Here is a 25014-nt window from a genome sequence, read left to right on the forward strand (position 1 = left end):
ACCTAAAATCTGTTCTGATTTTAAAAGTCATTAACCGATTTGCGGAACTTTGTAAATGGTTACAGAGAAAAACTGGGCATCATGTGCTAAATGACTAAGAATCATATACTACATTCTAATTAATCCAAACACAACAAACTCACACAAAAACATGCAGAGACACAACAACAAATAGTATTTGTTGTAACGATTGTGTGCTGAATCACAAAAGAAAAAACTAGCCAAGCTCATTTGGATGTGGTCATGGGTAGGCAGATGCAGTCAGTATGGACTCTCGGGAGTTCAAGGTGAATGGTGAAATTGATACAAATTACAACATTGCTAAATATTTAAAAAAATACCTGTAATTCATATTAATTATTTTAATTAAAATGCTATTAAAAAGTATGTCTTTCATATTGCTATAGTCTTGTATTACGCTGAGGGAATTTATTTATTTATCTAGAGCATGTCTAACTAAATAAATAAATAAAAAGAAACCTTGATTTCATCTTAAAGGGTTAGTTCACCCAAAAATGTAATTGATGTCATTAATGACTCACCCTAATGTTGTTTCACACCCGTAAGACCTCTGTTCATCTTCAGAACACAGTTTAAGATATTATATATTTAGTCCAAGAGCATATGGAAGTGTATGCACACTAAACTGTCCATGTCCAGAAAGGGAATAAAAACATCATCAGAGTAGTTCATATGTGACATTAGTTAGTTAATTAGAATCTCTTGAAGCATCGAAAATACATTTTGGTCCAAAAATAACAAAAACTACGACTTTATTCAGCATTGTCTTCTCTTCCACATTTGTTTTCAATCCTCAAATAAAGATGCAAACGGTCATGAATCAGCGGATTGATTCATGATTCAGATCGTGTGTCAAACTGCCAAACAGCTGAAATCACGTGACACTGGCGATCCGAATCATTGATCGATTCACTGATTCATGACCGTTTGAATCTTTATTTGAGGTTTGAAAACAAACGCGGAAGAGAAGAAAATGTTAAATAGAGTCGTAGTTTTTGTTATTTTTGGACCAAAATGTATTTTCGATGCTTCAAGAGATTCTAATGAACTAACTGATGTCACATATGGACTACTTTGATGATGTTTTTATTCCCTTTCTGGACATGGACAGTAAAGTGTGCATTCACTTGCATACGCTCTCGGACTAAATATAAAATATCTTAAACTGTGTTCTGAAGATGAACAGAGGTCACAGTGATGACATCAATTTCATTTTTGGGTGAACTAACCCTTTAATAAATAAATCGCGCAGTGATAAGAGTGACAAATATGGCTGACCAATCAAATATTCCAAAGAGCAATGTAATAAGATAAATAACTGACTCTGGACTAGTAATCTCCAAGTGGGTAGATATTTGTAAAATAGGGTGGACCAGTTTTCTGTGACTTTATCCAATTACATTATTAGGATTTTCATAACAACAATCCCAGCTAGTGACAACATCAACATTGAAAAAATAATAATTAGTGAAAAAAATAAAGAAAGAAAAAATTAAGAAAAATACATGACATACATGGTATGGATCTTTTTAGAACATTCATCAGAATTATTCTGGTTTTCCAAGACTCAAGAGGGTCTGTTCAGGAAGAATTGTTTGACTAGAACAAAGGTCTTTAACTTGCTTCATCACACCTGCATGTGATTTTCAAGTCATCCTGAAGAGCTTGACTAGCTGGTTCATGTGTGTTTTATTAGGTTGGAGCTGAACTCTGAAGGACAGTCGGTCCCCAAGCGCAAGGTTGAAGACCTCTGCACTAGAATTAATCAAACTTTTCAAAGCTACACATGAGAGGTTTGACTGGATTGTTATTGGATTGAACCCATGGTGTAAATTTCACCAACTCAAGTGTGCGTTACTTTTCAATAATCTATCATAAATTTTCAATAATGGACCAGAGCCAGTTATTCCCTACATATGTGCATGTATGTTTGTGAACCTGGAGAGTCCTGTGTTTTCCGTTGATGGTGATGGGCAGCAGTGCTGAGGCCAAGTTCCATTCTCCAGACACTTCAACCTTCTCTCCATCTATCTCCACCTGAACCAACAAACAAACACATGGTAGGAGTTCGACATAGGACAAAGTCCATGTTATAGTTGAGTTACTATATGTCACAAAGAGACTGAGCTGATGTGTGTGAAAGAAACAGCAAGACAAATAAATCCAAATGTAAGTTTCTGAACCCATGTAAGGTCATTCAGTAGTTCCAGCACTCAAATCCACCTGATGCCTGTTAGGGGAGGTGGGGGGTTTCATGTTAGTCTTTTCTTTAAACCAGTGTCTCTGGTCAAACTGATTACCTTCAGCCCTCAAACACTTGTCTAAACAACAGTTCTGAATAATCCGTTACATTCCCAATGCATGCTGGGACACTGGAAGCTCCAGGGCCATCTGTGGAGCAGGGGGTCCAGTTTGATGTGCAGTTGTGGGAGAGAAACACACATCCAGCCCTCAGCTGTAAGAGCGAGAGAGAGAGGGGTCCACGGAGATCAGGTGAGGCCCCTGAACCCCCGAGGCTCCTTTTATCCCTGACTGAAGGGCCACAGGTGTCTAAACACACAGTTAGTGAGTGACGTCTTAGGGAAAGTGCGAGAGCTGCCGCTCTATGAGGGCCTTTCAGTAACAGAAGAGGAAGACACACAGATCCTAAAGTGATTTAGACTCAAGAGTCGAGGGATTGATTTCAATGCAAATACCACCACAGATGACACTGTTAGACATTAGCGAGTGAGCAGGAGCGCTCACTGGAAGTACTATAACAGAAGTTGAGAATAGGCTTTCTCACAAAAATCAACTGGATCGGCAGTTATGACTTAATGAGGACAATATTTACAGCTGGAATTGCTGTGTGAAATATCGGTCACGCTTTAATTTAGGCTTCAAATCTTACTATTAACTAACTATTAACTATGACTTTTGCCTCAAACTCCCAATTACTACTTAATAGTGAGTAAGGTAGTTGATAAGTTTCGGTTTTGTTTAGGATAAATGGATGTTAAATATGTTCATGCAGAATAAGGAATTAATACATGCTTTATAAGTACCAATAAATTGTTTATATTCTAGTAATATGCATGCTAATAAGCAACTAGTTAAAAGTGAGAATTGACACCTAAACTAAGAGGTTACTAATAAAGGTTACTCATTTTATCCATCACTTTGAAGCCACAGATAAAAGCATTGACAATGCAGAAAAAAAAAAGAAATGTAGACATAGATTAAATATGAAATATTAGCACTTTATGCCTATGAAAGATTGGGTCCAGACTCCAAATGGTGTACTTAACCAGGCTATCCTGTCAAAATCTTGACCCCTAGTTTAGGACACCAACATTATTTTTTAGAATTTGACAGGAAATTATTAAAGATACAGAGAAGGAATAGGATCGAACCAATATCCCCCATATGAGCACCACATCTCAATGTGTCACGCATATGTGCACCACAGCTCCTACACGTGGAAGATAAACTGAGATCTGACACGAGATTTAACATTTTGAACAATTTTACTAACCGTATAGTTGTTTCCAGACCGAGACACACCCAGCATGTGAACACCTTTATCAAGTTCCACACACAACTCCCAAACTCTGCTCTCAGCAGGAACACTGGACACCCTGGAACATGCACAGACACACACAGTGTTTATCATCTTTCATATCAGGTGCAACAAAAACACTTTCTTTTTCCTCTCCTTAAGTCACTCCTAGATCTCTCACTGTAATCATTTCAATGATAAAGATTCTCTCCTCTACGGATGGATTAAAAAACAGAACACATGCACACACAAACCACCTGGTCACTGGCTGTTTGACTGACAGCTCCTCTGCTAGGAGACCTAAAGTAAATGTATTAGGAGGAATGCAGTGTTTTTCCACTATGGTGGGCTGCATTCACTACAAAGAGAAGGCCCACCCCCACCAATAACTTTTGAAACGCATAAAAAAGAGAAAAGAAAGAGACAGTGGAGGGGGAAACTGGAGAGATGTTTAGACAGATGGTCTCTCTGCATCTTTTTCAAGTGTAAATTGGTGTTCTTTCCCAGATGAAGAATAAATCATGACTATTTCATTGGCCCAGTCTAAAAGGTACATTGACAAACAAATATTTTATATTGAAAGGACTATTTTATATTAAATACAACTTTATGTTTTGTGGTTAGACTTTCAAAGCAGTTTGATAGTTGCATACACTAAATGTTAATTTGCATATTACTGCCAAGCGCATTTTCTGTTTGCACATTAGGAGGTTATTGTCTGAAGCTTGTACTTAACCCGGAATGTTGTTTTAATGTCTTTACACAGGAGGACAAGTGCCCCCTCAAGGCATGAGCTCTCTCTCACAAGAACAGTGAGATACTAGACTGCTGCAGATGTTAAGAACTTTGTCCAAAACAACTCTATGGAAAGATCCTACAATCCCGATTCCAAAAAAGTTGGGACAGTAAAAATTGTGAAAAAAAACAGAATGAAAGTTTCAAATTTCAATATTTTATTTAGAATGCAACATAGATTACATTTCAAATATTTACACTGAGTTAGGGTTAGGGTTAGTATTTTAAGGGAAAAATATGTTGATTTTAAATTTCTCAAAAAAGTTGAGTTGGGACAAGGCCATGTTTACCACTGTGTGGCATCCCCTCTTTTTATAACAGTCTGCAAACATCTGGGGACAAGTTGCTCAAGTTTAGGAATAGGAATGTTGTCCGACTTGTCTAATACAGGCTTCTAGTTGGTCTTAGGTCTTCTTTGTCGCATCTTCCTCTTTATGATGTGTCAAATGTTTTCTATGAGTGAAAGATCTGGACTGAAGGATGGCCATTTCAGTATCCGGATACTTCTACGCAGCCATGATGTTGTAATTGATGCAGTATGTGGTCTGGCATTGTCATGTTCGAAAACTTAAGATCTTCACTGAAAGAGGCGACGTCTGGATGGGAGCATATGTTGTTCTAGAACTTGGATATACCTTTCAGCATTGATGGTGCCTTTCCAGATGTGTAAGCTGCCCATGCCATGCGGACTCATTAACCCCGTAACTATCAGAGATGCAGGCTTCTGAACTGAGCGCTGATAAAAACTTGGGCTGTCCATGTCCTCTGTAGTTCAGATGACATGGCGTTTTTCCACAAAAAAAAAAATCAACATTTTTTCAAAATTTTGATTCGTCTGACCAAAGAACAGTTTTCCACTTTGCGACAGTCCATTTTAAATGAGCCTTGGCCCAGAGAAAACGCCTGCACTTCTGGATCATGTTTAGATATGGCTTCATTTTTTACCTTTAGAGTTTTAGCCGGCAACGGCGAATGGTACGGTGGATTGTGTTCACCAACAATCCTGTGCCCATGTTGTGATTTCCATTACAGTAGCATTCTATTATGTGATGCAGTGCCGTCTAAGGGCCGAAGATCCAAGCATCCAGTATGGTTTTCTGGCTTTAACCCTTACACACAGAGATTGTTCCAGATTCTCTGAATCTTTGGATGATATTATGCACTGTAGATGATGATAACCAAACTCTTTGCAATTTTTCTCTGATAAGCTGCTTTCTGATATTGCTTCACCATTTTTTGCCTCAGCATTGGGGGCAATGGTGTTCCTCTGCCCATCTTGACTTCCACTCTGAGAGGCTCTTTTTATACCCAATTATGTTGCCAATTGATCTAATAAGTTGCAAATTAACTTTTCTGGCCTCTTATTGCTACCTGTCCCACCTTTTTTGGAATGTGTAGCTCTCATGAAATCCAAAATGAGCCAATATTTTGCATGACATTTCAAAATGTCTTACTTTCTACATTTGGCGTGTTATCTATATTCTATTGTGAATCAAATAAAATTTTATGAGATTTGTAAATTATTGATTTCCCTTTTTATTCACAATTTGTACAGTGTCCTAACTTTTTGGGAACCAGGTTTGTATTAGATTATTTATTATTACCTAAGGTTCAACAATAAGGATTTCTTCTCCTGGCATTCTCCAATATTTCTCTCATTATCATCATTATGTCATATGGTGCAATACATTACTGCTTTGTTTAGAATTTGAGACTAACTCATGCTACTAAAACTGTCATTAGTTAGTCTCACAATTTCACCAAAACAGTTTTATGTGAGCCAGCTATACAGTGTTAGCCTGGTTCCACCAGACTCTCGTACATTTCATTTGTACAGAGAGTCTGGCCACTCTTGACAAGTGTTAACTTCCTTGAAGGCGGGTACTCTTTTGAAGTTTAAAACTATTGGCTCTGCCCAGAGCATCTGCCATAACCAATCGTTAACATTTGATTGGGACGCATGTCATCTCAAACATCAACATCACCATTCTCAGCGCTGACTGGACTGGTTAAATTTTGACTGGAGAAAACAAGAGAATATACTGCAATCCCAGACTGAGTACTGAAGGAAAATGAGAATTGAGTGGAAGTGCGTAGGAGGGCGCAGCACCAACATACAAAATTTGGCTGAAAAATAAAATGTTTAAGCTAAAGCAAGTTCAAAAAATAAGTGTACAAACTCTCTTGGGCACTGGCCATCTTCACTGTTAAAGGGTTAGTTCACCCAAAAATGATATATCTGTAATTAATTAGTCACCCTCATGCCATTTCAGACCCGTAAGACCTTCGTTCATCTTCGGAACATAAATGAAGGTATTTTTGTTGAAATCCGATGGCTCAGAAAGGCCTCCATTGGCCACAATGACATTTCCTCTCTCAAGACCCATAAAAGGCGCTAAAGACGTCGTTACAAAGCTCATCTCACTACAGTGATTCTACAATCATTTTATTAAGTGACGAGAATAGTTTTTATGTGCAAAAAAGAAAAGAAAAACGACTTATATAGTGATGGCCTATTTCAAAACAAGTCTTCCTGAAGCCTCGGAGCTTAATGAATAAGCACATATCGATTCATGATTCAGATTGCGTGTCAAACCGCCAAACTGCTGAAATCACATGACTTTGGCGATCCGAACCACAGATTCGATACACAAATTTATAACGGTTCGAAGCTTTACAAAGCAGTGTTTTGAAATCGGTCATCATTATACAAGTCGTTATTTAAGGGTTTTTTTGCACAAAAACAACTGTAGTGAGATGGGCTTTGTAACGACGTCTTTAGTGCCTTTTGTGGGTCTTGAAAGAGGAAATTACATTTTGGCCAATGGAGGCCTTTCGGAGCCATCAGATTTAAACAGAAATATCTTAATTTGTGTTCCGAAGATGAACACAGGTCTCACAGGTGTTGAACGACATGAGGGTAAGTAATTAATGACAGAACTTTCATTTTTGGGTGAACTGACCCTTTAAGACCTGCTACTACCATAAGACAGAATAATGAAAAAACAATGGAAAATATTAAACAGGATTTTCACAGATCTTATGAAGACATAAATGTAGATGGAGTTTAATTTACTAATAGATATACTTTAATGTATGAATGTTATTCAAAAATGATCTAACTATAGGCACATTAACGTGTGAACACTCATGTTTACACATCAATGTCAATTCAATATCCAGCAAATTGGGAGAGTCATTGTTAAGGCCCACACCAAGAAATATAACAGTACTATATTTGCATTCACACCCAGGGACGACAACATTCTGTTTATTATAAGCATGCTGCCGTTAAGTCGTGGATTTTGATTGGATATCAGCGTTTTTATCACTCACCAGCAGGAAAACATTGTTCTGAAAGTGATTCCAATGATAATTGTTTATGTGTCATTTTCTTCATAGCTGTGGTGTGGACTTTGCAGTTATATTAGAATGAGAATGTAAATGATTATTTTACATGTATTATGTTTATAGGTATAGTTATTATCGGACTGAATGGGCCTTTACTCATCTCAAATCTGATTAAATGATCATGTTTGTTTGATAAGAGTCTAACAAGAGTCATAGAACTGGGAAATGGTAATGTGAAATACTGTTTGACTAAATGACTGATTTAAATGCAAAAAAATGGAAAAAAGAAATTCTGCTACAAGAGTGCAGAATGCGCCCCTAATCTAACTGGTGGTTGTCAGCGTGTGTAATCCAGATGTCCCATCTGTCTCTCACCTCAGATCTCCCAGGAACTTCTGAGAGCGAAGCTGTGCTGATACATAGAGTGCCGCAGCCGTAGCCAGCAGCTCCCGTCTCTCTCCTGCTGTTAACATGTGACCTTTGAACCCATCAGGATACACCTCCGGGAGAAACTTAGTGCTGATATCACCAGACACAAACCGTGGGTGAACAATGATCTCTCTCAGTAGAGGAATGTTATGGGTTACACCTGCACAAATGACAGAATTAGAAATGAAAGAAATTTGCATTTGGAATATGTTATCACATTTAAATGTTTTTGCATACATCTTTATGTGATTTACCTCTGATGACATAATTATCAAGTGCGTCTTCCATTTTCTTCAGAGCTTCTTCTCGTGTTTGACCATATGTGACCAACTAGTCAACGACAACAGCAATAAATCAATGGACTAGTCTTGACATTTTAAAACAATTAAAACTGTGAAGATGGTCTGATATCATTATTCTATTACCTTAGAAATCATGGGATCATAATAAATACTGATGTCGCTTCCTTCCTCAATTCCACTGTCTACACGAACCTTCAAGAGAAAAGCAAAACAACAATTATCATTCAAAAACCTTTTTTCCTGAAACCTTCATGCATGAAGACCAGCATGTCTAAAATCATTTAAGAACATTTTCATATGGCCTACTTGACAAAAAAAATCAGCATTTCATGAGATTTTTCAAAACAAATATTTTTAAGGCAAAAATCCCCAAAACGCAAAACTATTAATAACCACTAAACATCACACAATGGTATCTTTTTGGACCTGCCTATAAATGAAAGAATAATGTAAATATCCTCAGTGGTGTTTGCTTTCTTTAGACATTTAAACATCATCGGTCTCTGTGTGTGTTCGTGTGTTCATGTGTGTTTGTGTTAGTGCGTGTGTGCGTGCGTGCGTGCGTGCGTGTGATAAAAACATCCTGTTCCAAGCAGCTCCTGCAAACCAGTGATCTTTCATTGAAGAGGACGAGTCATTAATTGGTTTAAACACACTTAAATGTTTGACTATGCAGAGAGTAAAGGGTACCAGAGGAATTTTTCTCCTTTTTCCTTCATAACTCCCAGACTACTACTAATGCCATAAGTCAGAAGTGCTACTATAAAATTTTACCCAATATAACTCAAATGCACACAAATTAAAGTAATATTTTAGTAGACTTTTATTAAGATTACTATAATAATTGTAACTTTACATTATTTTACTTGGGAATAATGTGGCTTTTATGTCACAAATGAATTGAAACCACAGCCAGTTTTACAATTGGTCCCAATATTGCACCCTAAATATTGTATGTTAGCTAACCGTAAATATCTGTCATGTAATTTTTTTATCAACAACCTAGAAATAAAATGTTTTTGTTTAAAGGCTCAAAAATATCTAGCCTAAGAAATTATAGTTATCGTTATAGTTATAGAAATTATAATTATAGTAATATATAGCCTTCACACTTATAATATAATGAATATAATGTTCTGAAAAAGTGTCATCACTATAGCTTGGCTCCTGTTAAAAAAGACACTATTCCAGATGACCAGTCTCCCCGGCGCACACACACACACACAACAAAAAAAGCGGCTAAATAGATCTGTGTACTAACATTAGCCAAGTCGAGCGGCTCCTGGTACTGAGACAGCCGACCAATGGAGGGGAGCCCAAATGATTTGTATGGATCCTGTATGGAGAGAGACATCTCTTAAATAAAACACATGAATCAAAAGGTCAAGTGCCTGCCCTCTAAGCTTATGTCTTAACTCAAACTGTGGCTCAGTTAAAGTGTGGCTGGGTTAATAAGGCCTGCTCGTATTCTCTCATCTTTGTCAAGCACAAACACTTCTGCCATCCATAATGGGTTGAGTTGGGCGGTCACATTTCAGCGTAATGAGATGAGACAGACGACCCACACTGGACTGGGGTGCGTTTACTGAATATTGATGAATTCAATATTCTCATCATCTGAATAGGTGTTATTCAGGCTTATAGAAATGTCAGGCTATAATAAATCCTGAGCACACAAAAGCAGTTTGTCAGACACGGATTAAGGTGAGAAAGGATTAAGCAGCTCTGTTGAAGGACTGAAAATGCTCTGTATCCCATTTAATTGTTTTTTAAAACCACAATGTAAGGCTGAATGTTAAAATTTTTGCCGGTATAATATACAATGAATCATTTAATAGGGCAGGACTTATTTAAAATATCTGTGAAAGATGAAAAACAATTATGTGGGTAAATTTGTCGATAACGTATAGATCACATGTGAAAATAATCACATCAAAGTCAATGAATTCTATATTCAGGACCATTGATATAAAAAAGAAGCTATTTATTTTGGGCTGAAATTTATATCATCCTTTTCCAAAGTACATTTGCACGGTTTTAAGAAAGTTTGTTTTTAAGGTTGTTCTAAGCATCTTCGAAAGGTAGCGACAGTTCTTCTGCTTCAATCCATGTAAGCCCAGATGCGATGATAGTGATCAGATCTCTCTGTGGGCGATAACTCCATACCTACATCCTGCTGTAACACAATCTTTGCTAAAGGAATATTTGGAAATCTAAAATTGATCTTTTCTACTGGCACACTAAAGCAAAATATATAAATCAACATCTTAAAACAGGTTTTTTTGAAGCATATAACTTTTTGATCAGGACTGAGTATACACAACCAGTCTATTTTCTGTTACCCAGCAATGAGGGCACTATTATCTGTTAAAATTTGAGATTAAAACCAACTGAAACATCAGCCCATGACTAATCTCACAAATACTAAGAACTCACTGTATTATGCATTCCATTGTTTTTTACCTCAGCATAGACTCTGCTCTCAATGGCCCAGCCATTTATGGGTATGTCGGCCTGTTTGTGCTGGAGTTTGTAACCCTTCGCGACGCGGATCATCTGTTGCACCAGATCCAGCCCTGTGATACACTCAGTGATGGGGTGCTCCACCTGAGAAAAAAGGACACGCACACTAACATCTGTTAACACATAAATAATACATGGACTGCTGTGCACAAATGTAACAATACATACTGCATCAATTTAATTTTACTGTAAAAATGGGAATCTATAACCAGAATTAAAACGCTCCCACCAAACACACTCAAACACTAACATAGGTGTTTAACAGACTCTTGTTAACCAGACAGCGCCACTAACAACAACTCATTAACTCAGAGCGGAAGTATTGAAACTTTTTCCTGCCCAGAGCAGTGCGGCCCCTCTCCATTCTGCTCGTTTCCCTTTGGGAGGTCCACACTAATGAGATTTATAGACACTTTGATGTCCTCTGCAACTCTGGGTTCTAGTGAGGTGGCAAGTGAAACGGTGATGAAGATCAAGAAGAAGATAGAAATGACATCTAAGAGGTCTTTGCACCATTAAAACATCCTGCAAGTTCATAGCTTAAACAAGGCATTTATTTATAGGAGCCGCTTCCTAAAAATGGATCATTACAGAGAGAAGGTCAGAAAGAGGGTTAAAAACATTTGTTACGTATGTATGATGCATGCCAAAAAATGTATTATTAACATTACAAGTGAGCCTCTTAAAGTTATAATTAATCAAAGTTGGAAATAAGCAGCTTTGACATTATACCAGAAATATCTATGGAGGCATCCTGAATATTGTGCTGGACAATGGGGGGCCTGGATATTTAGTGACAGCAATCGAAAGCATAGGCACAATCTTAAAGGTGCCCTAGAATGATTTGAAACAATATGTTAAATTGTCCTCTGATATCTACATAGAGGGTATGTGGCTTATTTAAGGGAAAACATTGTCCAGATACAGTTTTACAGGTCCATTTACAACCCTATAAATTGTCCCTAGGATGTAATGCTCTGTTTTTGCCTTATTTGGAAGAGTCCTGAATATTAAAATTAGAACTCTGCTCTGATTGGCTTATTTCAGCAGCTCACAGCAGTTCAGTAAAGCGGCTCGTGAGTCCTGACAGAACACAGACCGACTGAACGACATTAAGCAAAACATCTCAAATGGAGATTGATAAAATAGAGCTTGTTTATTTGTGTTTTGAGACCATCCATGCGCGAGAAAGAGCTCGCGTTTGAGTGGTTGCCAGATTTCAGTAATTAAATCCCCCAAGAGAGCTTTTCTGTGAAAAAAACCTGTATACTTTCCGGTGTTTTACCTAAACATGTCCAATCTGGCAACCATATGCACGTGAGCTCTCTCTTGCACGCGGATGATCTAAAAACACCAATAAACAAGTAAGCTGCAATTTATCAATCTCCACTGACTATAGTTTTAACTTATATGGTGGAAAAGGTGACGTTTGCTAGAAGGATTGAGTGAATGGTATCTATGGTTGTATTTTGTAATACAAAATAATATTAACCTTTGTCATTAGACACATGTCATTAGCTATTTAGTTTTATATGGTACTTGGAGTTTCCTATTGTTACTGTACTAGCATCTTGCGTCATCTAGACAATGCTGTCTCTCTAAGAAACTTTCAATTTAATCAGAAATTGTTTAAACAGTCAATAAGTGGATAAATCACTACTTACTGCTTGCAGGAATACAGTTGCCCCTTAAGACGCTGAGAGAAGCTTGCTTGAAATGGGCCGAACAAACGAACGATTTGTTGCGGTATCCGATTAAATTAAACCTCAACCATGACTGTTGACATATGACAACAGTCCCCTGCAAAGCCTAAACATGACGTGTGTCATGAGAGCCGTTTTTGATATCAAGTGTCGTTTAATGATTCGGCTGCGTCATTTCCGCCTGACAATGAACATGTTTGGACAGATGCAAATGTTGGGGGCGTGCATATAAATGATCCCCAATGATTGCGTCATGGTTGGTTTTATGTTGAGAAGCTCTTTTTTTCCATGGAGTTTTTGATTTACGAGATTTACATAAAAAAATAGGAGCAATGGTGTTTGAGATTCACAGTATGTGATGTCCATGTACTGAACTCTTATTATTTCACTATGGCAAGATGAATTCAATTTTTCATTCTAGGGCACCTTTAACACTGGACCAAAAAAGCCACCCTACAAAAACGTTCTGTATTATATAGTGTAGCTGCTAAAATAAGTAGAAAGAACACAAATGATTATTACAATATTCCCAATTCCATTAAATTGAATTTTGAAGGTGTGTGTGTGTGTGTGTGTGTGTGTGTGTGTGTGTGTGTGTGTGTGTGTGTGTGTGTGTGTGTGTGTGTGTGTGTGTGTGTGTGTGTGTGTGTGTGTAATGTACTTGAACTTCACATATAATTGAGCTGTATATTATTATTGAATTTCTAAATGCAATGCAGTTTGTTGGCATAAATTAAAGCTCTTTATAAAAGTCTACATCTTAAGTGTGAGGTATAATTTTTTCTAATGTCAAGGACAGACAGCACTCTTTGCAAAGTTCTCATGCAGACAGTCTGCCTTGTTGTTAATGGGTGCTCAGACGAACTGCGAAGCTAATGTAAGGCTAAAAAAAATCCCTTTCAAGCTAATTCTGTTCACTCGTCAGCCATATTTGTAATGGCTTCGGGGAGCAATTTCAGGTATCCAAGAACAAGTCCCATCTACATGAATGGGGGAATCCTGAAATCTTAAAAAAAAAAACATATTTCTAACCAGCAACGAAGTCTGACATGAACTGTCCAAAAGTGAAAAGTTGCAATTTTCTAGACTGATACAGCTAGAAACTATACTCTCATTCCTGCATGATAATCAAGGAACTTTGCTGACGAACCATGGGTGCAGCAGGCGCAATGATATTACGCAGCGCCTGAAAATAGTCCCCAGCATGCTCTCTGTGCCAAGTCACGTTGGTTATGTTGACACAAACCTGTTTTTGGCGCTGCGTAATATTGCGCCACTGCACCCATGGTACGGCAGCAAAGTTCATGGATTATTACGCAGGAATGAGAGTATAGTTCCTAGCTATATAGGTCTAGAAAATCGCAACTTTTCATTTTCCGTCCATCTTACTACACAATGTTACTATACACATCACAACATGTAAATAGGAAAATGTTGGCATTATTTAGTAATTTATTGAGCAGTAGGCTAGATGGAACATTTACCTCCTCCAGTCTTTGTGCTAAACTAGGCTTGTGGTGGGTGCGTCAGACAGAGTTATGGCACGCATGGAGATAAGAATGGTATGTATGGACTTATCTAACTCTCGTGGATACGATGAATAAGCTAAAGTCCCAAAAAGTCGGCTAGTTCCTTTAAATGTTCTAGTGCGCATGTGTCGACGTGTCAAATGGAGTAAATTCAATTAAATGCTAAGTGTTCCGACTGTACACATACGCTACCGTACATATTATCAGTTCTTATTACACGGCTCTGTGAAATACTTGATTCTGATTGGTCAAGCGCGCATTCCAGTGGTATGTTATTCCCAGATGACAACCACCTAAGTTGAATAGCACCACTCATCCGGATACTACGGGTTATCTTGACCGGTACTACTTATATGCTTAGCGCTGTCGTTGACTTTCTCCATCTTGTGGCTGTTAAACACTTAACCGCCATGGGTTACAATGTAAGTTTTCAAGGGTTTACTTTATAAAGTTTTAAATATGGAAATTTTTCTTACACAAACACATCGATTTTAAAGCGAAGGCCTCTATTAACCCACCAGAGCCGTGCGGAGCATGTTATTTGAAGGACAGCTGCATTTTTATGGACTTCAAATACAGCTACCTACAGCTATCCTACTGTTTGGATTAACGTTAGCCTGGACTTTTTTAAATATAACTCTGATTGTATTCGTCTGAAAGAAGAATGTCATATACACACCTATGATTACTTAAGGGTGAGTAAATCATGGGCTTAGTTCCATTTTTGGGTAAACTAACCCTTTTAGCATTCATTTTCAACATATAACCTATGGTAAAAACAAATCTTCAGCAATAGATAAAGGCTTAAAGCTGTTTGGAACTGTTTTTCTATGCATAAGCTTTACGTAAGAGCTAATAAAAAATTTAAACTCATGACAATATTATGTGTCTAATTTACTTGAGACAAGTAGCCGTGTGTAATTTACTTGAGACAAGTAGCCGTGTGTAATTTACTTGAGACAAGTAGCCATGTGTAATTTACTTGAGACAAGTAGCCGTGTAATAAGCGGGATAATGTACATCCAGCCAGTTGTTATTGAAGAATAAACCCCCGACAGATTGTTTAGGACCCCGACGCAAAGCGAAATGTTAATCCTTCACTTAGGGGTCCTGATCACTCTGTTAATTCTGCGATAAAAACTGGCTGGATGTACATTATGTACCTTTACATAATGTGAAATCTTAAAGCCTAGGGTGTCTGTCAGTACCAAATTGTGTTAACTTAAATGCAATTTAATGAAAAACTATGTGAATGGCGAAGGAGCATTTTGAACAGAATCTGGAGTCTGGAGTTTACAGTCATTGAAGTCAGTGTCAATGAAGTCTGCCAACAGTTTTTGTACAGAAAACAGTCTGTTTGAACCTTAAAAACATGGCACTTCTCATCCAGTGTGCGACTCTATGCTTTGTTTGCTGTGGATATGGTCATTGGAGGACGTAACTATGAATTTAAATCAGTCGATATGCTTGACTGTTTCCCCATCAGCGTTTTAAAAAAAGTTGTCAGCCACCGCCAGGATTTGTCATTTTCACAAAAATGTAATGATCCTTAGAATATTTTGTTTTATGAATATCTGAACATGCATTATATCAAAAGGAGTAGACACTCAGTTTTTAAACAAAAACAGCAACATTTTGTACAAATAGCTGAGAAAATCATGTTTTGGTCAAAGACTGTATCCAGATCTGCTTCATAATGATGATTTAACACAGATGGAGTAGATCGAGTCCATCAACATCCCTAATGCTTGCACAGTCTTGCAGCAACATTTCATTCAGTAACATTCGATAGTTTGGATTTATTTGCTGTTTAATATTGATGATCATGTCATTTTACATATGCATCCGTGTAATAGTGCCCCCTAGCGTGAAACAGTTAACACACATAAACCTCGGAAAATTCTGTGTTTGGCAGGGAAGCGTTTTCTCACAAATAACGGAAAATTTTGTTTTCGGTGGGGAAAGAGTTAATCATTATGGATGATTATCTGCATTTAGTGGGGTGGGGTGGCGGGTGGTTAATTTAAAACCCTGAATGTAAAGTAATGATATTTCAAGAAAGCAAAAAGGATGTGCTTCTAACATACACATGCACACAAACCTGTAGACGTGTGTTCATCTCCAAGAAGAAGAAGTTCTTTTTGGAGTCGACAAGAAACTCCACTGTGCCAGCTGAGGAGTATTTCACTGCTTTAGCCAGAGACACAGCCTGCTCTCCCATTGCTCTCCGAGTGTCAGGATCCAGAAAAGTGCTAAACAGACAGAAACATAAACGTATAGCAATGAAAATAGTTGCATATGGGGGTAGAGCTTACTTTCTGCAGAGTACACGATTGTTTTAAAAAAGCCTGTGGTGAAGCGGCCACCCGCGATTCATTGGAATGGTTTTTTTATTACTTAAGCCGGGTGCACACTGTGCGATTTTGGCCACGATTTGGCCGTCTGAGACAAATTTAGGAAATCCTAAAAGATTCCTCAGATCCTGGGCTAAAATCTGACGTCTTTGGTCGTTAGTTTGACATGTTCACCGGCCACCGATTAATGAGCTCTGCGATCAAATTTGACCTCAGACGAAATTCTGGCAGTGTCAGAAGATTTGGCACAGAATCCTGCAGTGTGACTTCTCCTATGACGACAGTCAAATATCTCGGTTTTTCAAAACAAACTATGACCAAAACGAGAGCTAGAAATGTATTTGTAGCCAGCATTTCAGTCCCGCGTGTAATGCAGCTCACTGTCACTGAACGCGTCATTCATTGATGATATAAAACTCCGGGTGAGATTTCTTGCGCGCGTCCGTTTTTAGCGCGCCTTCACTATCGTGCAGTCTGACATTAATGTCAACTGAGATCTTACAGTGTGACACGGGGATCATGTTCGTACAGTCTGACAAGGGACATTCGCAAAGGATTTTGAAAAATCGCACAGTGTGCAGGACCCATTAGACCGCCAGACCAGTGAATAAATCTGTGAACCACGCACACGCGCGCGCAAAAAAAAAAACACAGCCCCGGGACATTGGGCATGCGAGCCCTGGCCCATACATGTCTGAGTCTGATCCCGAATCGCAATGAACCAACACCACCACAAACAAAGGATTCTCCAGCCTTTGACAGCATTTTAAGGTGTTCAGTTAAAGCTGCCGTCCATAACTTTTTTGGGTTAAAAATTATCCAAAATAAATTTGAGCAAGTACATAACCAGCCAGTGTTCAAAACTATCTGCTTACCGTAGCTCGATTTACAGCAGTAAGCTTGTAATAATATTTTTAATTCCAGTGGTACTGGTGGATTTCCCCGGGAAATTCAAGCATATGTTTGCGTTATTACGTCACATCTGTACACATAAAGGAGGAGTCCCGGTTAGCAGGCTATCGCATGTGAGGATGCTGGAAGTGGAGATAGCCTTTTCTCACAGCACTTGATATAATTAAATGTATTAATTTGATGGCTGATCCAAAAAGGTTTAAACGACTGTCACCAGTGACAACTGGAGATTCATCCGTTGTAAAATGCAAAAGTTTTCGGACTTTGGAGTAAAAAAAGAGACTTCACCCGGGTGATGCGAAAACAAGGATAATTAAAGGTGGCGTGAACTCCGTATTTTGAAGGGTTTTTCAGCTTTTTTTTCTGCTGGACAGGTAAGACATTTCAATGGTTGAATTAGGCTATGTAACAGTATCACACCTGTTCGCTTAATTCATGCAGTTAAGGAGTTTTCCTTTGTTGTGCCTTTCTCGTTTTGCTATGCGCATTATGGTAACATCAGTTATTTTGTGATTGCTATGAGAGGGAGCTTCACCTCTACTCCACATTAATGTGTTGGTATATGACGATTAGAAATTAGACTGCACAGAAATGGAAACTGTAGGCTACTACAAGTAACCCTAATACACATTAAATGTAGTCATGCAATCCTGATAACATTAACAATTTGAAAAAGTATAATTTCCAGTTTGACGTGATATGATAAACGATCGTTAGATATCATTGCGATGGTGAATCTAACGATCATTTATATCATCACGTATTGCAATGCTTTTTTCTCCTTAGTTGGTCAGAACAAAAGTGGATGTTAGCTACTTACTTGTTCAGATGACAATCTTATGTCGGTCATACTTTCAAACAGTAAAGTCTGTGATTGTGAATGACAGTATCCACACCGGCGCAGTGACTGAAAGCCCTTCTCCTGCACATTCTCCTCAAAACATTTGATTCCTCCGCGCTGTGGCGACCGGGGTACTACTCACGTAAAGTTGATAATTCCGCCAATAACTGCAATTGCAGTTTTTGAACAGAGATGGCGACAAAGAGGAAAAACTATGGACTGCAGCTTTAAACACGTACACGATCAATATAGGTGTCAAAGGATCTGTAACAATACAATCGTCGCGGGTGTTATGAAATGAGGATCATACCATTTTGGCAATATGGGGGTGCTCAATATTAGTGTTATAAAGACATGTCGCAATCGCCCCTTTAAGAGCACTGAGCTTGGCACCGGACGCGCAGCGCCTTTAAAATTCGAACACGTATACACCGACGGCGGCATTCGACGCCTGTCCACGGCAATTAAATGTATATTTCCCTCAAATCGTGAATGTACATACTGATTTCACCCTGTGCTACAAGATACACTCATCGTGCAGCTCTTCTGTCAGATGTTGATTCAAAATTGAGCTTGCGCGTATATAATGTTCACGTCTGCCTGGTGTGAGATACCGGAGCCACGGCGCTTAGCTTCAGTCCGGTGTGCGACCCCCTTTAGGCACAATCGGCTTAAGAACGTGCATATAAACGCACTCAAAGTGTTCTTTTCCTCTCTAGGCAGGTATTTTTATAGGTTTATTTATCAAAATGTTCTTTTATATATTTGTGTGATGTTCTGTGTTTCGATCGCGGCTTTAACATGTTATGAGAGACCGGTTAATTTTCCGTTTATTTTTTCCGGTCTATGATACGGACACACACATAGATGATTCGACTATAGAATCGACCATAGAGAAATTCAAAAATTCTGATTCGAATGTGTAAATCCTTAGTCGGGGACACCCCTATTATTTACTCAAATTATATGTTGCTTCATTTATTCATGTAATCTTATCCTGTCTGCAAATCCAGTCTCTTGTAAATTAATCTGTGGTGAAATGAAGGAAAAAACATGCAATGTCTTCCCCACGTGAGCTGGATATTCATTAAAAGTAAAGTTCACGCGATACATTTATAATATTGGAATCCGAATAAATCTTATGCGGCATGTTTATTGCTGCTTTCGAAGTTCGATCCGGTTTTGCTCTATGTAGGTCTATGTCATGTCAGTGGCACGAGTCGGTGAGCGGGGCTACAGAATCAGGCGTTGTTCAAGGTGGTGTTTCACCACACTCAGACGTCACAGCCGGGCATATTCTGAGATCTAGCGTTTGCTGGGCCTGGCATCAATAAAAGCTTTTCTTTGACTAACAAGGTTAGTTTTTAGCTCTGAAACTTAGAGGATATTCTTATATTACCTTGACCTTTTATATACAGTGCCTTGCGAAAGTATTCGGCCCCCTTGAACTTTCCGACCTTTTGCCACATTTCAGGATTCAAACAAAGATATAAAATTGTAATTTTTTGTGAAGAATCAACAACAAGTGGGACACAATCATGAAGTGGAACAAAATGTATTGGATATTTCAAACTTTTTTAACAAATCAAAAACTGAAAAATTATTCGGCCCCCTTAAGTTAATACTTTGTAGCGCCACCTTTTGCTGCGATTACAGCTGTAAGTCGCTTGAGGTACGTCTCTATCAGTTTTGCACATCAAGAGACTGAAATTTTTACCCAATTCTCCTTGCAGAACAGCTCGAGCTCAGTGAGGTTGGATGGAGAGCGTTTGTGAACAGCAGTTTTTAGTTCTTTCCACAGATTTTTCGATTGGATTCAGGTCTGGACTTTGACTTGGCCATTCTAACACCTGGATATGTTTATTTTTGAACCATTCCATTGTAGATTTTGCTTTATGTTTTGGATCATTGTTTTGTTGGAAGACAAATCTCCGTTCCAGTCTTTTGCAGACTCCATCAGGTTTTCTTCCAGAATGGTCCTGTATTTGGGTCCATCCATCTTCCCATCAATTTTAACCATCTTCCCTGTCCCTGCTGAAGAAAAGCAGGCCCAAACCATGATGCTGCCACCAGCATGTTTGACAGTGGGGATGGTGTGTTCAGGGTGATGAGCTGTGTTACTTTTACACCAAACATAACGTTTTGCATTGTTGCCAAAAATAAAATTTTGGTTTCATCTGACCAGAGCACCTTCTTCCACATGTTTGGTGTGTCTCCCATGTGGCTTGTGGCAAACTTTAAATGACACTTTTTATGGATATCTTTAAGAAATGGCTTTCTTCTAGCCACTCTTCCATAAAGGCCAGAATTGTGCAGTATAAGACTGATTGTTCAAAATCTGACAGAGTCTCCCACCTCAGCTGTAGATCTCTGCAGTTCATCCAGAGTGATCATGGGCCTCTTCTCTCTGCATCTCTTATTAGTCTTCTCTTTGTATGAGCTGAAAGTTTAGAGGGACGGCCAGGTCTTGATAGATTTGCAGTGGTCTGATACTCCTTCCATTTCAATATTATCGCTTGCACAGTGCTCCTTGGGATGTTTAAAGCTTGGGAAATCTTTTTGTATCCAAATCCGGCTTTAAACTTCTCCACAACAGTATCTCGGACTTGCCTTCATGATGCTCTCTGCGCTTTAAACGGACCTCTGAGACTATCACAGTGCAGGTGCATTTATACGGAGACTTGATTATACACAGGTGGATTCTATTTATCATCATTAGTCATTTAGGTCAACATTGAATAACGAATAATTTCGCAAGCCCAATTTTTCAGTTTTTGATTTGTTAAAAAAAGTTTTAAATATCCAATAAATTTCATTCCACTTCATGATTGTGTCCCACTTGTTGTTGATTCTTCACAAAAAATGACAGTTTTATATCTTTATGTTTGAAGCCTGAAATGTGGCAAAAGGTCGCAAAGTTCAAGGGGGCCGAATACTTTCGCAAGGCACTGTATATAAACAGTGTTCAGGACCCCTTTAATATTTTTCATTTATTTCATTTTTTCCCCTTTCTTCCAGGCTGAGTGCCTCACAGGTCACAGCAAGACTGATATTTGGTACTATATCTTAACATCTCTCAGGTTGATTTTAGATTTAAATAAATACAAAAAATGGTCAAACCAACCTGGGTGCCTCCTCCACCACTTTCTGGTTTCTTCTCTGGATGGAGCACTCCCTCTCATTTAGCCACAGTGCATTGCCGTGTTTGTCCGCCAAAACCTGCAGCCAAAAGAACGGAAGTCATTAGCACAAATATCCACACTGTGGCCACTGAGTGTAGAGCACATAATCTCTGCTGTAGATAAAGATGGTGATGCAGCAAATTACTAGGTGTTGATTCAAACCCTCAAGTCAGTCTCTTCCAAAATCAGCTCCAAAACAGATTTAAAGGGTTACTTCAGCGATTAGCGATTATATGGCTTTCTATCAGTAGAAACCCTGGAGTATATTCGAAATATCGTATTCAAGTAAACGGTGCGGCCGGCGGAGCAAAGTGAGTGTTTTAACTTCTCAGATTAATTCCTATGAAAGTTAAGCTACCAAAGGAATGAACTGAAAACGCACCAGACTGAACTCGCGCTGAGAACTATTGCCGCGAGCGTGGACGCTTTTACCTCAGCTCTAATCATGAGAGCTCTTACCTCAGCTCATTCACGACGAGTGTGACACTCACTCAGTGGCTAAATCAATATATTGAACAGACACGTTCAGTTTTTAATTGTAGTGTCTGTTCTCTAACTGAACTGATTTTATGAAAATGAGTGCAGTGGTGAGCAAGTGAAAGTGATTCAGTAGCGGTGGCTTTGGGAATGGCCTCACAGGGCAGCAAAGCATTCTGGGAATTGTTCTCTTTCATCCCCATGAGACAAAAACATTTTCTGTCTTTTCTCAGTCTAGAAAGAACCAAATTCCAAAATAATTTCACATTTCAACTACATTAATGACCCAGTTTAAAAACAGATTCATCTTCCCAGTGCTGAAGTAGTCCTTTAATTATGTCCTTTGTCATGCATCTAGCTTTAGAATCTAGAAATCAATCACATTTTCTGCTATTATCTAAATACATTTTTATGCATTCTCATAGCCTAGAAATCTAGACGAACCCTAGCAGTAGCAAATCTAATCTGCCGCGAGTGTCGTCTAGCAACTCTCAATACACTTTTGAGCTGTAAACGCCAAAATCTGGTCGGGCCAATCACATCGTGTATAGAGTCGGTAGGCGTGGCTTAACATAATGATGGCCGAGTTGCGCTTGCATGGTACTAGTAAACACAGAAGCTGGCGAACAGCGGTCTTTCGAATCAGCTTTGACCGCGACTCTGGAAGACTTGGAGTTGAGCTTTTCTCTGAGAAAAGAACAAAGAACGGCATTCCAAGTCATTCTTAAGAAGGGAAGATGTGTTCAGAGTTTTGCCGACCGGATACGGCGAAAGTTTAATCTGTCAATGAGCTCTGCTTCACCTTCGTTGCTCCTGCTGTTTGTAGCGCTATCCAATTGCGTGCACGGCATGCAGAGGGAGTTTGAAAGACAACCGTTTATTCCGCCCCTCGGATTGAGCCCCGTCTATGGTGAGTTTCCAGACCAAACATCTTTATGTGGGTCTGGCTTGTCAGGCTAGCATTCTCAAGTCATAGAACACAAAATTGATGTTGCTAGTACATTTTTGGTAATTTCCACATTTATGGGCAATAACCATTATATTTTAGCAGTTTAGTTTTGGTTGGCGAATGAATGAAATGAATTAATTTGTTGAATGAATGAATGAATGAATGAATGAATGAATGAATGAATGAATGAATGAATGAATGAATGAATGAATGAATGAATGGGTGAAGGGGTGAATAAATGGATGAATGGTTTGATGGCTGGATGGCTGAATGGATTTTTTGAATGATTGAATAAAATTGGTTTTATCTTATTAATTTTCCTGAGACAATTGAAGGCTATTGATATGTACTTGAGTGTCCAGTAGATACACTGCCATTTAAAAGTTTGGGGTCAGTAAGATGTTTTTTAACTAATTCAGCAAGGACTAATTCAATTGACAGTACAGACATTTATAATGTTACAAAATATTTTTATTTCAAATAAATGCTGTTCTTTTGAACTTTCTATTCATCAAAGAATTCTGAAAAGAAATAACTCTTATTATTTCACAATGTGTTACTGTATTTGATCAATATATGCAGCCTTGGTGAGCACAAGAGACTTCTTTCAAAAGCATAAAAAATGTCTATACCCCAAACTTTTCAATGGTAGTGTATAATAACTTTTGCTTTATTTAATATTTTTGGCTCACTAAATACATGTTGATTAAATAAAAACATTTTTCACATACAAAAGAATGGTTTTATCCAGAAAATACCTGAATCTCAATATGTCTGGGATTATCTATGAACTTCTCAATCAGCAAACGGTCGTCTCCAAAACTAGATGCTGCCTCCTGTGAGGAGAATCGAAAGCCTTCCCTGAAACAAAACAAAGTTTCATAAGACTTCATCACTTTCTAATAACATTAGCATTTTTAATTCATAAACTTACTTTTTTGTTGTTGTTGTTTTTTTACATACTTTGATCCAGATGTTCTTATTTTCATATTTTACTCTACGTCATCTACTTGTTTAGTACTTTTATTTGTAGTTAGAAATGAATAGTGTTTTCATTATAAACTTCTGAGGTTTCATTCATGTCTGCTTATACAAATGAGAGAAGAATGAAATACCAGATCCTACTCAGATTAGCTAAACCGCCTGGAAGTCGGTTTAAATAGCTGAATAAACTTGAAGGGAACTTAAGCAGATCAGTATCTCTTTGCCTGATGTCTCTGTCTGTCTGTGTCTGTCTGTCTGTCTGTCTCGCTCTCTATCTCTCACTGTCTCTCTCTGTCATTGCTTTGAGTAAGTGTTTTGCCTCTCAAGATAAATCCAATTAAAGCTTACACAAAAGCCCGGCTTCAGCCTACAGCAATAAAGACACAATTAACAATTAACACCAACATGTCCCACTGAAGTTTATATTAATATTTGCATGAACAAAGAAAGATAAGGAGGGAATGGGGGGAGGGGGCAGAGAGAGAGAGAGAGAGAGAGAGAGAGAGAGAGAGAGAGAGAGAGAGAGAGAGAGAGAGAGAGAGAGAGAGAGAGAGAGAGAGAGAGAGAGAGAGAGAGAGAGAGAGAGAGAGAGAGAGATTATGAGCTGTTGATTTGTAAATGTAAATATGGATTACAAAATGAAAAATAATAATATAAGACTCGTCACTTAAACTGTTAAACTGTATAGCCACGTTTTCAATTCCCTATAGCACTCACTAAAAGCAAAATGTATTTAATTAAATGATAAGCCTAACAAAGCTTAATACTGCATGAAAAAGAAGCTTAGACAAGAGTCTCTCCAAAGAAAACTTACATAGGGCCTCTTGTTCCGTCTAGTTATCAGATGTCTGTGATCCTTTAGTATAAAAAATATCCCTGAATCAGCTTTCCTCATGTTTTACCTGGTTTCCTCGTCATTCCAGGCGATCCTCATCCCTTTACCACCTCCACCAGCTGATGCTTTGATCATAACAGGGTAGCCTGCAAGAGATGGACACAAATTCTGAGTTAGCATATTTAACACATTACCACAAACTATGATAAAATGTCTACATTCACTCTCACCAATTTCTCCTGCAATTCTCACAGCCTCATCCACATCCTTGAAAAAAATAATAAACACG

General features: G+C 38.3%; 1 protein-coding gene across 1 annotated transcript in view; it reads right to left on the reverse strand.

Moving 5' to 3' along the window:
• The window catches only part of pcca (propionyl-CoA carboxylase subunit alpha), a 75018-nt gene that overhangs the window by 13332 nt on the left and 36672 nt on the right, over positions 1-25014 (reverse strand). Inside the window, exons 8-19 of the mRNA XM_067441499.1 lie at positions 24956-24992; positions 24793-24871; positions 23665-23767; positions 21423-21517; positions 16293-16443; positions 10900-11043; positions 9698-9772; positions 8560-8628; positions 8389-8464; positions 8081-8294; positions 3536-3638; positions 1960-2058 (exon numbers count right to left, since the gene is read on the reverse strand). Of these exons, the coding sequence (XP_067297600.1) occupies positions 1960-2058; positions 3536-3638; positions 8081-8294; positions 8389-8464; positions 8560-8628; positions 9698-9772; positions 10900-11043; positions 16293-16443; positions 21423-21517; positions 23665-23767; positions 24793-24871; positions 24956-24992 (1245 nt within the window). The remainder of the gene's footprint in view (positions 1-1959; positions 2059-3535; positions 3639-8080; positions 8295-8388; positions 8465-8559; positions 8629-9697; positions 9773-10899; positions 11044-16292; positions 16444-21422; positions 21518-23664; positions 23768-24792; positions 24872-24955; positions 24993-25014) is intronic.

Source organism: Pseudorasbora parva, chromosome 4 (genome assembly GCF_024679245.1).
Source record: "Pseudorasbora parva isolate DD20220531a chromosome 4, ASM2467924v1, whole genome shotgun sequence".
NCBI classification, from domain to species: Eukaryota; Metazoa; Chordata; class Actinopteri; order Cypriniformes; family Gobionidae; genus Pseudorasbora; species Pseudorasbora parva.